The following is a 16,501-nucleotide window of genomic DNA, read 5'->3' on the forward strand; positions in this document are numbered from 1 at the left end:
ACTGCCATAACACTAGGCTAGGCATGTAAATTGTTCACAACTAAGCGCCCATCTCCTAGCAAAACCTAGTTAACTATGCATGCCATGAACTAGAATAAACATAAACTGTCTAGTTCATTTTGTGTTGCAGGTTTGTGGAGTTTTATTGAAAATAAATGTTTTGATAAGTTAGCCTAATTAAATATCTTCTAAACTTGGTTCAATATATGTGTGCAATAACTTATATCTTAAATCAAGTTTACCATAATATGCAATAAAATTCCATATTAACATGTATACATCTGGTTTAGCTATGCCTTGTAAACTTAGGTTATTGTAGATATGTTAGAGATAACTTTAGTTAGTAGAGGTATAACTCTAGCTAGGAGAGTGGTAACCCTAATAAAGGAGTTAAAGTTAAGATTTAGAGGAGCACAATGCTAGTGAATGTTTAGTTTGTTCACTAGGCAATTTATTTGGCTGAGGTTTCACAACATTATTAGGCAACTCAAATCTTGTCTGACATGGCTGTGGTAAAAAACGTGTTAATTTTGATCAATATACTATATTATGCAGCTGCATTTGATGTTTGAGGGAGAAAAATGTAACTGGCCATGGATAGGTTGCCCTAAATATATGATTGTTTTATGGAATTAATTATTTATTTTATTTTTTTCCAAAATGAAGAGTGTGTTCCCAAACTTGGTTGCTATGGTATTTGAGTATTAAAGTGGGTCTTGATTTCAAATTGATTTTGATTTTGTTACAAATTACTAATGTCCATGGTATCAATTGATTTTGTTTAGTATAAATTTTTGACAAAATAAACCCAGACAGGGTATTTAGGCATTTATATTAAACCAAAACATAAAATAATGATAACTCAAAAAGTATTATTCTCAACATAAAATGAAATTAATTTTTGATGTTCAAAAAATATATCTTTTAAAATGCACAGATTGATAGTATGCTTATAAAGCATGTTGTATTTGAGAATAATAAAATTGGACTTCAACACTACTTGTTTATTTCAGCACTACTTGTTTATTTCGGTAAGCGAAATAAGTCATGTTGAAGGCTAATTTTAAATTATTCTCATTTTATTACCTCTACCTATGAATCTGCAATTCTATACAAGTTGTATTTGTTATAAACTGGGTTGAATATTATTCAATCCAAATTAAAAGAGTTACCTACTAGTGATTGTGACCTAGCTACATGGTTAATCAAAAGAGCATGCTGGCTTGTAGGATGTCAACCCTATGAAGTACCATGTAATATTTAGGTTGTCAATGTCAGCCTTATGAATAAAAATGTGAATTGTACATTTCTGTTAGAGTGTACACAATATATGAAATGAAATTTATTAAAAATGGACTGCTTTTGTAATAAAATTTCACAACAGAAAGATAATGTTGTATGTTGTTTTATCTTTGTCTTGAGTCTAGAGAACACTACCAGCAGTAGATAGTTGATGAAGTGGTATGGTATTCATGTAGATAGTTAACGAAGTCATCAGCAGTATGATAGCCAGTGAACACACAATATATTTTTATTAAAGTAAACATGTTTTGGTTTTGGTTAAAACGTTTAAAACGTAAAAAAATATTTACATGTCTGGTTATATAAAGGTCATGAAAATGTTTTTAAAACAGTTTATATGGAAAAGCAATACAACCTTTCAGAAATGTTGTCAAAATGTTATTGTAAAATATTTGTTGAACCCCTAATCACGAAAACCAAAGCCAAAATTTCTATTTTGGTTATGAATTTCAACTGTCACCACAGCGAATGGCTTCTCAGCAGATCTACTGATGAAAAGGGCAGGGTGGCACATGACTTCTGCTGTGCACATGATCTTACCCAGATCGTTGCAGGAGTCACCCACCAGCTTGGCAGCTGTTTAGATCTTATCATGCAGATGCCCCCAACCTGTTGACCCAGTCATCATACATCACAACATAGCTACCTCACCAACTACCTTATCCAGACAATATTGCAAGCTCAACCTCTCTGAACCACCACCCAAAAGAGTAGGGCTTCACAAACAGACACATTGAAATGTTCTCTGAAATGCTTAGCTGCAGCACCGTTGAACACTTTGCTCACACAAAACAATCTGTGCACTCTTATGTTAACTACCCAGAATGGTGGAATAGATAGATTTTATTTGGCAATTCAAAAAACATTATACGATACATCAGAACAGAATAAATGCATTAAAATACATCACACAACATATTTATAAAACAACACAATGCCAAGGATAGCCCAAGAAAGCCCTAAAAAGGGCTTATTTCCATTGGGGTCCTATTAATAATAAAAACATTAAATACATAAAAAATTATTGCACATTTGGTGAAACAACTGCATATGACAAAATTGCATAATTATGATAAAACAGATTCAAGATAAAAAGTGGCTTTTAACTGCCTTTTTGAACTGTCTCACAATAATGGCTGTGAACGGAGACTTAAGAAGAAAGATAGCAAATAGAGATGTTAGAAATCCCTCCTGAGACCCGACTTGAATATAACAGAGCCAGGACAGAGTATACAACTGTGTTAAGAAAAGTGGCACCTACTTACAAGTCCATGAGTTCAGGAAAGATGACAGACGAACTCCAGACAGGATCAAAGTCTCGATGGTGAACTGCACATTGACTCATGGACAAAGGTGGCAAGCAGTAAAATACCAGTCCTTAAATCTGATGACAATACCTACATAACCTCAGAAGCTAAAAACGAATGGTTTGCTACATTCATCATTAAGGAATCAACCATCCCTCATGCTGAGAACTATAAGCCAGTCCCCAACATTCCAACCAAGACTGCGTTCAAGTGAGCCAACATTGTATTCTGGTCAAAGCAAGTCATTAAGCCTCCTCACGACCAGATGGTATTCCATCCATTGTGCTTAGAAACACTGCCCCAGAACATACAAACCATACTGTCCAAAGTTATTGAGAGACAGATATACGAAGCTATGGGTGCCATCTTGACACACATCAGCTGATATCCAAGCAACACTTTGGCTTCAGGGCTGGCTATTCCACCTCTGATACCCTAACATAATGTCTCCCATCAGCTATCAAACTCCATCAACGACAGAGAAGAAAAAGAAGTACAGTTGCCTGCCTGGACATCAGTAAGGCTTTTAACAGGTATGGCACCCCGACCTCTTGGCAAAGCTATCTGTTTGGCAAAGCTATAGGTTTCACTGGTAAGCTGCTGAAATGGCTTGATGACTTCCTTACAAGCCACTCGAGAGTCTCAATGAATGACATATCATCAACTGAAAAGGCTGGTGGCCAACGAGGATTCATCCTTGGACCTCTTTTGCTTATCATCTTCATCGACGACATCACTTCAGACTTATAAATATAAAGAAGATAGAACGGTGACAACTCTTTAGTCCGAAGGTTCCCTAGTCCAAAGGTTCGCTAGTCCGAAGGTTCGCTAGTCCGAAGGTTCGTTAGTCCGAACACATAATTTACCATTCGCTAGTCCGAATTCTGAAAAAGGTTCCCTAGTCCGAATATTGGGTTCTCTAGTCCGAAGGTTCGCTAGTCCGAATAATAAATAAAAGTTCTCTAGTCCGAATATAGAATCAGGCTCTAACTAACCCTAACCATAACCTTAAACACTAACCCTAACCATAACCCTTACCCTTATTCTATATTCAGACTAGAGATCCTTCGGATTAGCCAACTTAATTTGGTTTTCGGACTAGCGGCTCTTCGGACTAGAGAACCGTCTGACTAGCGACCCTTCGGACTAGAGAGAAGTCACGGATAGAACAGGTGTTGCAACATCACACGATGTAGACCTCAAGGCTTCACTTCACTTCAAGACTTATAAATATAAGTCCGAAGGCTCGCTAGTCCGAAGGTTCGTTAGTCCGAACACATAATTTACCATTCGCTAGTCCGAATTCTGAAAAAGGTTCGCTAGTCCGAATATTGGGTTCTCTAGTCCGAAGGTTTGCTAGTCCGAATAATAAATAAAGTTCTCTAGTCCGAATATAGAATCAGGCTCTAACCCTAACCCTAACCATAACCTTAAACACTAACCATAACCATAACCCTAACCCTATATTCGGACTAGAGATCCTTCGGATTAGCCAACTTAATTTGGTTTTCGGACTAGCGGCTCTTCGGACTAGAGAACCGTCTGACTAGTGACCCTTCGGACTAGAGAGAAGTCACGGATAGAACAGGTGTTGCAACATCACACGATGTAGACCTCAAGGCGATAGTTGACCCTCCCTCGGGTCCATGGATAACGACTGGTAATGTAGACTATATAACATCAAACACCAACCCAATACATGGACCCTCCGAATCTGTAGGCAATTTGCCTTCCACTTCCCAGTACTTTGTGGGAATTCAGTTTAACTGATTCTGGAATACGCGATCTTTCTGTATACCACGTCCGTATTCTCACTGCATTAACGTTTGTGTAAGCGACTACAACAACGATATTGCATCCAACCAATCAAGGCAGCCCGGCAGCGCGGTGATATTTGAAGAGCCTTCCCTAGATAAACAATGTGCGAACATTTGCAAACCGCACGCGACAATATACGCAATACGGACAATAGGACTAAGTCCGAGTCGAGTGGTTGCCTTTTATATTGCACGTACCATGGGTCTATCAGGCGCGTGCCAGTTCAGCTCAATACATCTCAGTTGTTGACAAGTGTCCCATCGCGATCGCCATAGCAGTGCGTTACATCCCGCGGCATAGCTTTTTGCTACCATATTTGAATTAAAACTGGGGCGGGGCTTTCGTTATTGACATCGGAATCACCGGGCTTCGTTGAACGATTATTTGGAAGGAGGTTTCAAAACAGATTCGTTCAGTCTCGGAATGCGAGCGTTCACTGGACTTTCGCGTTTACTAATAATACGAGTAGGTTTCTATATTGCTGCATGGTTCGACTGTGTGTTCAATCAGTGGCGGTAGAGGAATGGGTTTTTGGCACTGAGAAAACCAAGGGGATGGGGTTACAGGACTTTGGCATTTTTTCATAGGGTATTATGTAATTATTTATAGTTATTGTTATTGTTCTGTTTGATACCGCGAAGTGCAAGACCACCACTATTTCTAACTAGTCATCATAGCCTCCATTATTTCGAAGACAGCTTTGGAAGAGGCAGATAGTGCTGACCTGCTTGGTTTTACTGTAAACAAACACCTGTCGTGGACTCCTGTAATGAACTAGATGGCAAGAATAGACAGCCAACCTGTCGATCTACTTCGTAATGCATCCCCTACCTTGCCCCATCTCATCAGTGATATACAAGACTATGATCCGGTCCTATATGGAATATGTCAGGCCTGCATGAACGGGTGTCCCATCCACCTCTCTGTCTAAGCTTGATGCTATATAAAGAAGAAAAGTACGCATCATTGATGTCTAAGAAAAATACGAAGCTCCAGAATTCCTTCAAAACCTGTTACCAGATAGTAAGCTCATTGAGCCTGGTCTACGACGCTCCATCAGATCCCACGACTAAAGTGCCAGAATTCCAAGATCAACCTGGTCACTCACCAAAGAACATTCCTTTCATACTCAGCTCATCTACCTTGTCCAATTACCTCCAGCCAGAATCGGCTGAGCTTCTAGTGGGAGCTAGAGCGAAACCCATCAGCGCTATCAAACTTGCATAGTTTAGCCATATAAAAACCGTTTTGTCAACATATAAATAATATTGATTTATTTTAGAATGTTTTGCAGCAATTAAAAAAAATGTTTTGAATGGTATTTAAACGTTTTATAACCTCTATTATGATCCGAATTTAAACCGTTTCCTGTAAATCGTTTTGTGTTTGCTTGGTAGTTGATAAAGTATGGTTATATCTGCAGTAGATATTTGAAGAAGCATTATGCTATCAGCAGTATTTATACGAGGGTCATTCAGAAATTTTTACCTCCACAATCCCAGCGTGAAGAAGTAGCGTGCTATCAGAAGTAGATAGTTGATGAATTAGCGTGCTATCAGCAGTAGATAGTTGATGAAGTAGCGTGCTATCAGCAGTAGATAGTAAATGAAGTAGTGTGCTATCAGCAGTAGATAGTTAATGAAGTAGTGTACTATCAGTAGTAGATAGTTGATGAAGAAGTGTGCTATCAGCAGTAGATAGTTGATGAAGTAGCGTGCTGTCAGCATTAGATAGTTGATGAAGTAGTGTGCTATCAGCAGTAGATAGTTGATGAAGTAGCCTGCTATAAAGCAGTAGATAGTTGATGAAGTAGCGTGCCATCAGCAAGTAGTGTGTTATCAGCAGTAGATAGTTGATGAAGTAGCGTGCTATCAACAGTAGATAGTTGATGAAGTAGCGTGCTATCATCAGTAGATGGTTGATGAAGTAGCGTGCTATCATCAGTAGATGGTTGATGAAGTAGTGTGCTATCATCAGTAGATAGTTGATGAAGTAGTGTGTTATCAGCAGTAGATAGTTGATGAAGTAGCGTGATATCAGCAGTAGATAGTTGATGAAGTAGTACGCTATTAAGAGTAGATAGCTGATGAAGTATTGTTTATATTACCAATGAACAATAGTGTATGTACGTATCCATTTTAGTGAGCACGCCATCATCGCTCATTTGTTCCCGCTACAACATTTTCGGCTCCTATTTCCCAGGCTTTTAATCCGCCGCCATCGGCCTTGGTAAGCATTTTCTTCGGGTTGTATGTACTTAATCTCACATTTCTCATACTATGACACATTACTACCATCGTTTGTCTGTTAACATTTTCAGGTCATTTTATATTTTATTTCCGATTTTTCTATCCAATATTGTATCTGGTTTAGATCATGCATGTATATTTAATTCTTAGGATTAGTATATTATTTGCTGTTTTTTGTGAATGTCAAATTAAAGATACGAGACAAACTGAGTATGAAAAACCTGGAAAATTACGCATGCAAAAAGTGACACAATTGCAATGTGAATGAAAATCTCAAAAACGTAAAAAAAGTTATTGAAGCTGGGTACCGGACCTGGGAGATGAATCTTTTAATTTTGCAGAGTGAAATATGAACAGCCTAGTGAACCAAAACAGTACACCGGATAGCGTGTGTGGTCCTGTAGGGATTCGAACCCTTAGTCAGTTTTCACCCTAGACCCAATACTAGTAAAAAGCAACAAAGCGATGTAACCACTACACTGAGCCAGTGTACTTGAACGTAAGTTTCAATTAGTCTATTTATACTTTAGTGTGATTATTCTATAATTATTTTATTGTTAATACAGTGACTTACTATGCAAGAATCTAGGGAGATAAAACATGCTAATATGAAAAGAATAAGTAAACAAAAGAAAGGAAGAGGGAAAAAAATAAAGAACAAGAAAAAGAAAGAAAGAATACGAAGAAATAGAGAGAGAGAAAGGAAAATTGAAAAAGAACAAAATTAATAACAAATATGAAAAAAATACAGGAAGACAGAAACGAAGTACGAAAGAGAAAGAAAAGACGAAGTAAGAAAGATAGAAAGAAAACGCCAATGAAATGGGGAAGTAAGATTGAACGAAGAAAATAGACAAAAGAAGAGTAGGAAGGAAAAAAAAAGTTCGGAAAAAATCGGATTAGACGTAGGCCTATCATGATGAATAATTGCACGAATGTAATTCTGGCACTGTCAATGAACAAAATAAAAACAATACGCCGGATTGCGTGTATGGTTATGGGCAGGCCTGAGTTTCGAACCCATGCCTGGGCAATTTTTTTGTGTAAATTTTATTATTTTCTTATGAACGAAGTAACCATAGCACAGAGCCAGCGCACAATTAATAGAATATTTAATGCCATTTAAGTTTGCCAGCACGATTGCACCACACTGAATATAATTGTATGACGTCATTTCATTCATTCTGACTATTCACTGTGAAAGAACAAAAAAACACCCTTTTGTATTACGATTATAAATACGCACAGAGCTCTACGGTTTAAAGGTCAAAGTGTTTGCTTTCATTTAGTGCCTCATTATTTGGGCTCAATATTGGTAGAAATCATTCCTGGTAGTTATATATGTTATTAGGGGCTACTAATAATTATTTTATGAAAAATATACCACATTATTCCGGATTGAAATTGATAGAAATCGTTTCCGAAATTTCAGCTCTATACGTGCTGTTCCCGGGCATTGCTGAGTGGATGCTGATTCTGTTAATAATAATCTTGGGCATGATGGCGATACTGCGTAATCAATGTTGTTCGTCCATGGGTTTGTTTACGTTGGTTACTGATGACGCTAGAGGGCTCTGTCATTGGTTTATTGTAACATTTTTATAATAAATATCCACTCCTTACAAAATACAGCTTGCTAGCATTACTATGTGATGACCTGTTTCATAACATATTGGAAAACAATTAGTGGTTTGCCTTTGATATTTGATTTTACATACTACAAAAAGAAACTGAGCAGTTTAAGGGAAATATGAGTAGGCTATTTGATCTAGAAACACTTATCGTCGGCTGCATCGCACAAAACCACGTCCAAACCAGGAAGTAAAGTGGTGTTTCGATCAAAACAAAACAGACCGACTAATATAACGTAGTGCAGTGGTACAGAAAAATCTACCAAAGTTGAAATACTTCAAAACAATGACAAAGGCAGCCAAAGTAAAGGAGCAGTTGGTGCGAGAACTCATACGGTTGAAGAGACAATCTTGTCGAAGTGGGTTGAAATCTGGCGATGTTCGCCAAGTGTTTCTCAACTCATGTGCCGGCTTCCAAAGTGGTGGTAGTGGTAGGCAAGCGAGTGATGATCAAGGCACAGATTTACCGTCGCGGAATGGCAGTGCTAATTCATCAGATACACGGAAAGTACGTCCAATTTGGAGAAGAAGACTAGTAACTTTCACTTTTGCACTTATTCCAGTTCTTTTAGGTGTTCTATACGTATGTCATCGAGCTGAGTATGATTGGGAGGACTTTATGAACGATGTACGAGAAACCCCATGCATCATAGAGAATAACTTTTTCATCATGGAAATGGCACGACCACTAGCTCCATGCGCTATGTGTAAAAACCTAACTAAAGTACCAACTTATTATCTCATTGACAAAGAGGAATTCCTCTATAAACACGCTTATTCAGGCCGACCAGCTATCATATCCGGTGCTACAGCAAATTGGACTGCTATGGAGAAATTCAGTTTTCATTTTTTTCGAGACCTATATAGGAAGTACCCAGGTTCGTTTGATAAGATTGAAGATGAGTGTCAATTTTTCCCTATAACACTGATTTTACGTCATTAGAAGAAGCGTTTAATATGTCGGATGATCAGGCGGCTATGAGGGAAGGAGAAGCAGGCTGGTATATAGGATGGTAAGCTGTTAATTATTATTATTATTTTATATCATAATTATATTATTGTTGTCTCTATAATATGAATTTCTGAAATGGTCTGAAAAAATGCCACCCATCTTGGGTTAAAATAGGTCACCCCTCGACATCATTATGATCATGACATGCCAAGTAACTGATGACATCCCTCCGCACAGCCAAATTTACATCAGGTTCATCAGGACTGTTTATCTATACTAGGTGATCTATACTAGGCTATGTGACCCCTTACCAAAACCAGTAAGTTGGAACTAAATGATGGTCCAAAAACGAAATAAACTAAACACTGGTCCAAACACCAAGTGTCCTTAAATGCTGATTCAAAAAATAAACTCCAACAATTTGGAAAGATTTATACACTAACCTTTTTTTAACCTCAATTTTAAAAAGAAGGTAAAAATGGGTTTATATAATTTTGCTTGTTGATGTAATACAAGTCATTTAGTCTTTTTGTTTTAGCATTGTGTATGTTGTGTTCATCTAGATATTTTAATATCTTTATCTAAGTTATATTTCACAAAGATAACGTCATTAGCCTGTTCGCTTTTGGTCCCATCTTCTCCATCTCCTTATAATTATTTTTTCCTCTTTTGTATTTGGGCTCAAAATCATTACATCGTTATGCTTTCGGCAGAGTGACGAATCGAGAATTTTGAGCAAATTGAGTTTTTGTATGCTTAGGACAACCAGTAATTTCTACACAAAACCCCCCAAATCAAGAATGCGTGCTATGGTTTACACGTAGTTGAATGCGTATTCGACCTCTCCCTGCGCAGTGGTAGAGACATTTTGGATACAGCATAAAGCCGAATAGCTGTTAAAACACGTTTTGAGGGATATATCGATTATTTCAGAACATGCAAGTATTGCCAATAATTCGTGTACATTCACTTCTATAATAAACATTTCAAATGAGTGCTCACAAATGTTCTAAATTTTTAGAAGGACCAATGGAATGGTACCATGATTTTCAAACGCCGTTTACTCAGAACAGCAATTTTGCGTATTCGGCACTCTGCCGTGTTCATAACGATATAATCTAATCAGCCTGTGTAACACTACATGTAAAAATTGTAAGATTTCCATTGACCACGTAATATTATACTGGGCAGTGACCTACAACTAGCAATAATGTGTAAAATGACCCACCATTTGGAATAAATCTCTTTAATATCAAGATTAAACTGCAATTTCATATAATATCAATTGGATCAGTGACGTGACGTACACAGGGTATCATGTGAATGGGTGCGTTGAATTATTGGATGGGAATAATAATTATTGTAACCAAACACGTCCTGATGAGGCTCTCATGGATTGATCAAGTTAGTTATAATAATATGTACTTTAAGTTGAACTTTGGTATCTTTTTGATCAGACACATAGCCATGATTATAACGGTTTAAAAATTTAAATGTAAGATGTGTTTTTGTACTTGTCTGCCCTGTACAAGGGAAAGGGGGGGGGGTACAGAATTAAAGCTGAATTCTTGGAAAAATATTTTGAGGCAACACATAGGTTATTAGATCCACTTAACTGGGTAATAATATACAAATAAAGTGCAAGTTAGATAGACGTAAAATAAACACCGCAGAAGGAAGGTCACTCTTTCATATTAAACTGCTCAAAATAGCCACACATAGTTTGTACCGGGTTTAGCCTAATTTTTGCAGGAACAATTTTGCCAGATTCCTGTTCATCCTGTTTTTGTCCAAATCAAATGCAATATTTCTCTTGATAACCCATTGTCTATCCCAGTGTTGGCACATTCTCATGTTTTATATCGGAGGTTTGACCTGGTATGAAAAATTAATCATTTCTGTAAAATTGGTGTCACTTATATTTTCAGTCGCTTGAGAAATATTCCACTATCTTTGTGTCCTTTAAAGATGTACATTTATAATAAAACTCTATGTACACACAAGTGTGACATTGAATTAAATTAAGCAAACACAGTATTGGAACAGAAATCAGCTAAAATGTGTTAATTTAGAAGTGACCCTACAGCATACGGTAGCATATTAAGTAACATCATTCAATAGAAACAAGTAACAAAATGGAAATTGGCGCAAAGAAATGCAAGATAGAAGGTTATAGGACAGAATAAATATAATATTGTTTTCTGTAAATCATGATTGCAAAAAATTGTCGTGTCTCCCCAAATTGATCACATATCCTAAAAATGTGTGTGCCAGGTCTCTTTTACCAGAAACAATTGAATACCTTAATGCAACATTGACTCAAGTCCAATATGGACTTGGGTCATTCTTGTATTCAAGTATTATTGTGTTCCCACTTCTATAGGGGAAAATATGTAACCCAAACTCATCCATTCCTCCTGGGATAAACATAATCATATATAGAGGAGAAATAATTTTTGAGAATTGCTGATAAAAGCAAAACAATTGCTATCTGCTTACAATATGGACTAACACAGAAGATACAATTTTAGAATGATAAAATATTACCGACCAATGCTATATTATTTCAGACACTGTTGAGAAATCAGTGGGTAAATACTCTGATAATTCCTGCATGCCAGCATCAGCTAAATGATTGATTTTTAGATGCTACTACAATTATTATAAAGGTGCTATTTTTAAAAAGTACAATTGATCGTACTTGTATGAAGCCTTAAACTAAAACAAAGGATGTTGCTTTTTTAAGAGAAAGAAATGGAGAGAGAATGACTGACAAATGACTTATAGACAAGGAGAATAGACAAGGATATGGGAGCCAAGAACGTGAAAGAGATAGAGGAGAAGGTGTGTAAATTATTAGAGGAGAGGAGAAAATGAGAGGAGAAAGTAGAAAAGAGATGGAGAGAGAATGTCTGACCAATGACAAATAGACAGGGAGAGAAAATAGACATGGAGAGGGGAGCCAAGAACATGAAAGAGATAGAGGAGAAGGTGTGTAAATTATTAGAGGAGAGGAGAAAGTAGAAAAGAGACGGATAGAGAATGTCTGACCAATGACAAATAGACAGGGAGAGAAAATAGACATAGAGAGAGGAGCCAAGAACATGAAAGAGATAGAGGAGAAGGTGTGTAAATTATTAGAGGAGAGGAGCAAATGAGAGGAGAAAGTAGAAAAGAGATGGAGAGAGAATGTCTGACCAATGACAAATAGACAGGGAGAGAAAATAGACATGGAGAGGGGAGCCAAGAACATGAAAGAGATAGAGGAGAAGGTGTGTAAATTATTAGAGGAGAGGAGAAAGTAGAAAAGAGACGGAGAGAGAATGTCTGACCAATGACAAATAGACAGGGAGAGAAAATAGACATAGAGAGAGGAGCAAAAAACATGAAAGAGATAAAGAAGAAGGTGTGTAAATTATTAGAGGAGAGGAGAAAATGAGAGGAGAAAGGAGAAAAGAGACGGAGAGAGAATGTCTGACCAATGACAAATAGACAGGGGGAGACAATAGACATGGAGAGGGGATGGAGCCAAGAACACGAAAGAGATAGAGGAGAAGGTGTGTAAATTATTAGAGGAGAGGAGAAAATGAGAGGAGAAAGCAGAAAAGAGATGGAGAGAGAATGTTTGACCAATGACAAATAGACAGGGAGAGAAAATAGACATAGAGAGAGGAGCAAAAAACATGAAAGAGATAGAGAAGAATGTGTGTAAATTATTAGAGGAGAGGAGAAAATGAGAGGAGAAAGGAGAAAAGAGACGGAGAGAGAATGTCTGACCAATGACAAATAGACAGGGAGAGAAAATAGACATGGAGAGGGGATGGAGCCAAGAACACGAAAGAGATAGAGGAGAAGGTGTGTAAATTATTAGAGGAGAGGAGAAAATGAGAGAAAGTAGAAAAGAGACGGAGAGAGAATGTCTGACCAATGACAAATAGACAGGGAGAGAAAATAGACATGGAGAGGGGAGCCAAGAACAAGAGATAGAGTAGAAGGTGTGTAAATTATTAGAGGAGAAGAGAAAATGAGAGCAAAATGTAGAAAGGATATGGAGAGAGAATGTCTGACCAAATGACAAATAGACAGGGAGAGAAAATAGACACGGAGAGGGTGCGAAGAATGTGAAAGAGATAGAGGAGAAGGTGTGTAAATTATTAGAGGAGAGGAGAAAATGAGAGGAGAAAGTAGAAAAGAGATAAAGAGAGAATTTCTGATCAATGCCAAATTGACAGGCAGAAAAATAGACATCGAGAGGGGAGCGAAGCACATGAAAGAGATAGAGGAGAAGGTGTGTAAATTATTAGAGGAGAGGAGAAAATGAGAGGATAAAGTAGAAAAGAGAACATAAAAAAGAAAGTAACGCAGAAAAGACAAATGGAAAATAATATATACACATCAATTTAAAACAAAATCATTTATCTTTGTGCCAAGGGGCAACCTCATCTCTTCACTTATTCCAAAAAGTTGAGATTTTTATATCATCAGAAACTTAATCTACATAATGTTTGTGTGCACAACATTGCAGATTGCAGATTTGGTCGTTTGACAAAGACATTGTCAAATGTGTTCTCCGCTTTAGAAAAATCCTTGTTCTCTCATTTAAAAACCCACACTTCCACTGTACTTGTCATTGGTTACATTTTTAGTTTTTACAATGTTTACCAACATATTAAACATAATTGTGATGCGATCAAGCAAAATCAGTCGGAACTCGGCAATAATAAATTTTCAGTTTCTAACAGAATAGTAAAAAACATTTACAAAGCTGGGTTTTCCAGAAAACCCCATTGGAATTGAACATTCAGTTCCAAAGATATGAGCAATTAAAGAGTTTCCAAAACAATAGGAAACAAAAGGAAATAATTCCTTCATTTGGCTATATCTCAAAATCAATATTTCCGAGTTCCGACTGATTTTGCTTGATCGCATCACATATGTGTGTGTATGTCAAGATAGATTAAAATGACATACGGTAGTAGTTCCTTTGCGAGCAAGGTATAGTCAAATTCTGAATCTATGTTCAACATACGTACGTTTATCATCAAAGGGAATAATGGGGTAACTATCTGCAAATTAGGTAGGAATAAATTTCTTGTGATTGGATCAAAAGTTTTAAACTTTAATCAATCCAATGGAAACTATTTATGCTCAATTTCTTGGTCTATTATAGACTGTTCTGAGTAAATGGCGTTTGAAAATCTTGGTACCATTCCATTGGTCCTTCTGAAAATTTAGAACATTCGTGAGCACTCATTTAAAATATATATTATAGAAGTGAATGTACACGAATTATTGGCAATACTTGCATGTTATGAAATAATCGATATATCCATCAAAACGCGTTTTACCAGTTATTTGGCTTTATGCTGTATCCAAAATGTCTCAACCACTGCGCAGAGAGAGGTCGAATACGCATTCAATTACGTGTAAACCATAGCAGGCATATATTAGTATAGGACATGTAATATGAAAAATTCGGGGTTTTCCGCTATACAATACTATAGATCAACATGATTTGTACAACTAATTATGCGATTCGTCTCTCTGCCGAATTCATTTATCGCACTTAGGCGCGATTCGTCCAAATCAAAATTTCATTAACTACGTCGGTGAGTAAGATTTACCATTAATTTTTGGTGGAAATAAATGATAACCTGAAACCTAATCATAAGCATACAAAACTCAATTTGCTCAAAATTCTCGATTCGTCACTCTGCCGAATTCATAACGATATAGTCAAGGAAGCACTTTTGTATACCGGTATACAAAGTATTGTGGCTTTAAATCTATTTAACATGTTCATTGCTTTGCTTTATCGCTACCACTTTACACAGCTGCCTTAAATTGTGTAAGACGAACTAGGAAGAGTTATTAATACATTAATACGAAATGGCAGAGTTGCATAGAATCTCGTTGATACATGTTCTTGGATCAATGTTTTGAGAGTAGCAGCTTACTGGAAAAGATTTTCCTGTATTCAGAATCAAGAAAATACGCCATGGTTGCTTTCATTAAATAATGCATCATTATCCTGTTTTACCAGATTAAATCTAGATACATTCTAATCCTTTTATTAGCAATAACTTTTGTTACACTTTATAGATGGTATCTATTTGCAGCCAGAGACTAATCACTGGGTTGCCATGGTAACTCCTAGTAGTAATAATGCACAGAAGATTTGGTGAAATCTTAGAGCAACTTATAATGGTTGAGTTGCCGTTAGATCAACTGATGAAGACACTGCTAAGTGAGATATTGATTATTATAGAAGGACAATATATATCTCATTATTTTGAAGAAAGAAGAAATAAAAGGCACGAAAACATGAACTCAGAAATGCATGGAATGTTTTCAAGGAGGGGTGGTCAGATTTCAAGATGTAGACCTTTAAAAGGTTGCTTGCATGTTGTGTGGATGTTCACTCTATTTTCTGTCAAAAATGCTGTTATTTTCTCTCAACAATTTGAATCTTTTGGGCATAGTTTTGCAAAAATCCTAACAATTGATGTCCCGTGAATCCTTATTATAAATATGGTTTCCCCAAATGAAATGATCTATGTACATATATGGGTAACTAGAGGCTCCTCTCATCTTTCAATCTCATCCATGTTCTTTCCACTTGATGTACAGCATCATATTTTATTATGAGTTTAACATCTGTATTAAAGATATATGATATCTGTTACATGATAATAATATTACAACATAAATATGGTGTTAAACATATATTATGAGCATAATGATATTAAAGCGCAGATATTGGAATAGATATCACCTAAAAAGAAAACATAAAACAAAAGGCGCACGTGATAAGAAAAAGGGCAGAAAGAAGAAAGGAAAGAAAATAGAAAGAAAAGAGGATGGGAGAGTGAAAGAAGGAAAGAAAGAATAATATCACACAAGCAAGCAAGGAGTAAAACAGGAAAGAGATTGAATCCTTTATACTTATTTTAATAATTGATGTTATATTGGTATTTCTATGCAAATTGTGTTCAGAGGAATAACAGATTTACTGTTCAAATGCAATAGGTATATTTTCAAGCTTTGCCCAGTTTACCGTATTTCAAAACCGCAAACTGAAAAAACCTGTACAAATATGTCAGCACCATGGAGTGTACATTATTGAAATTGCGAACTTTAATAAATGTTTAAAATCACACAAAATCAATACTGTTAATTTAGTCTTGAACCTTTTATTTGTCATGACCTTTAATATCATGAATAAATACTTCCTGATATGCA

At 36.5% G+C, this 16,501-nt stretch overlaps 1 protein-coding gene across 1 annotated transcript in view; it reads left to right on the plus strand.

Moving 5' to 3' along the window:
* The first annotated feature begins 8,502 nt into the window (after nucleotides 1-8,502).
* The window catches only part of LOC140163890 (bifunctional arginine demethylase and lysyl-hydroxylase JMJD6-like), a 40,295-nt gene continuing 32,296 nt past the window's right edge, over nucleotides 8,503-16,501 (plus strand). Inside the window, 2 exon segments of the mRNA XM_072187203.1 lie at nucleotides 8,503-9,215; nucleotides 9,218-9,320. Coding sequence (XP_072043304.1) covers nucleotides 8,594-9,215; nucleotides 9,218-9,320 — 725 coding nt within the window. The 5' untranslated portion in view covers nucleotides 8,503-8,593.

This window comes from Amphiura filiformis, chromosome 11 (genome assembly GCF_039555335.1).
Source record: "Amphiura filiformis chromosome 11, Afil_fr2py, whole genome shotgun sequence".
Taxonomy (NCBI): domain Eukaryota; kingdom Metazoa; phylum Echinodermata; class Ophiuroidea; order Amphilepidida; family Amphiuridae; genus Amphiura; species Amphiura filiformis.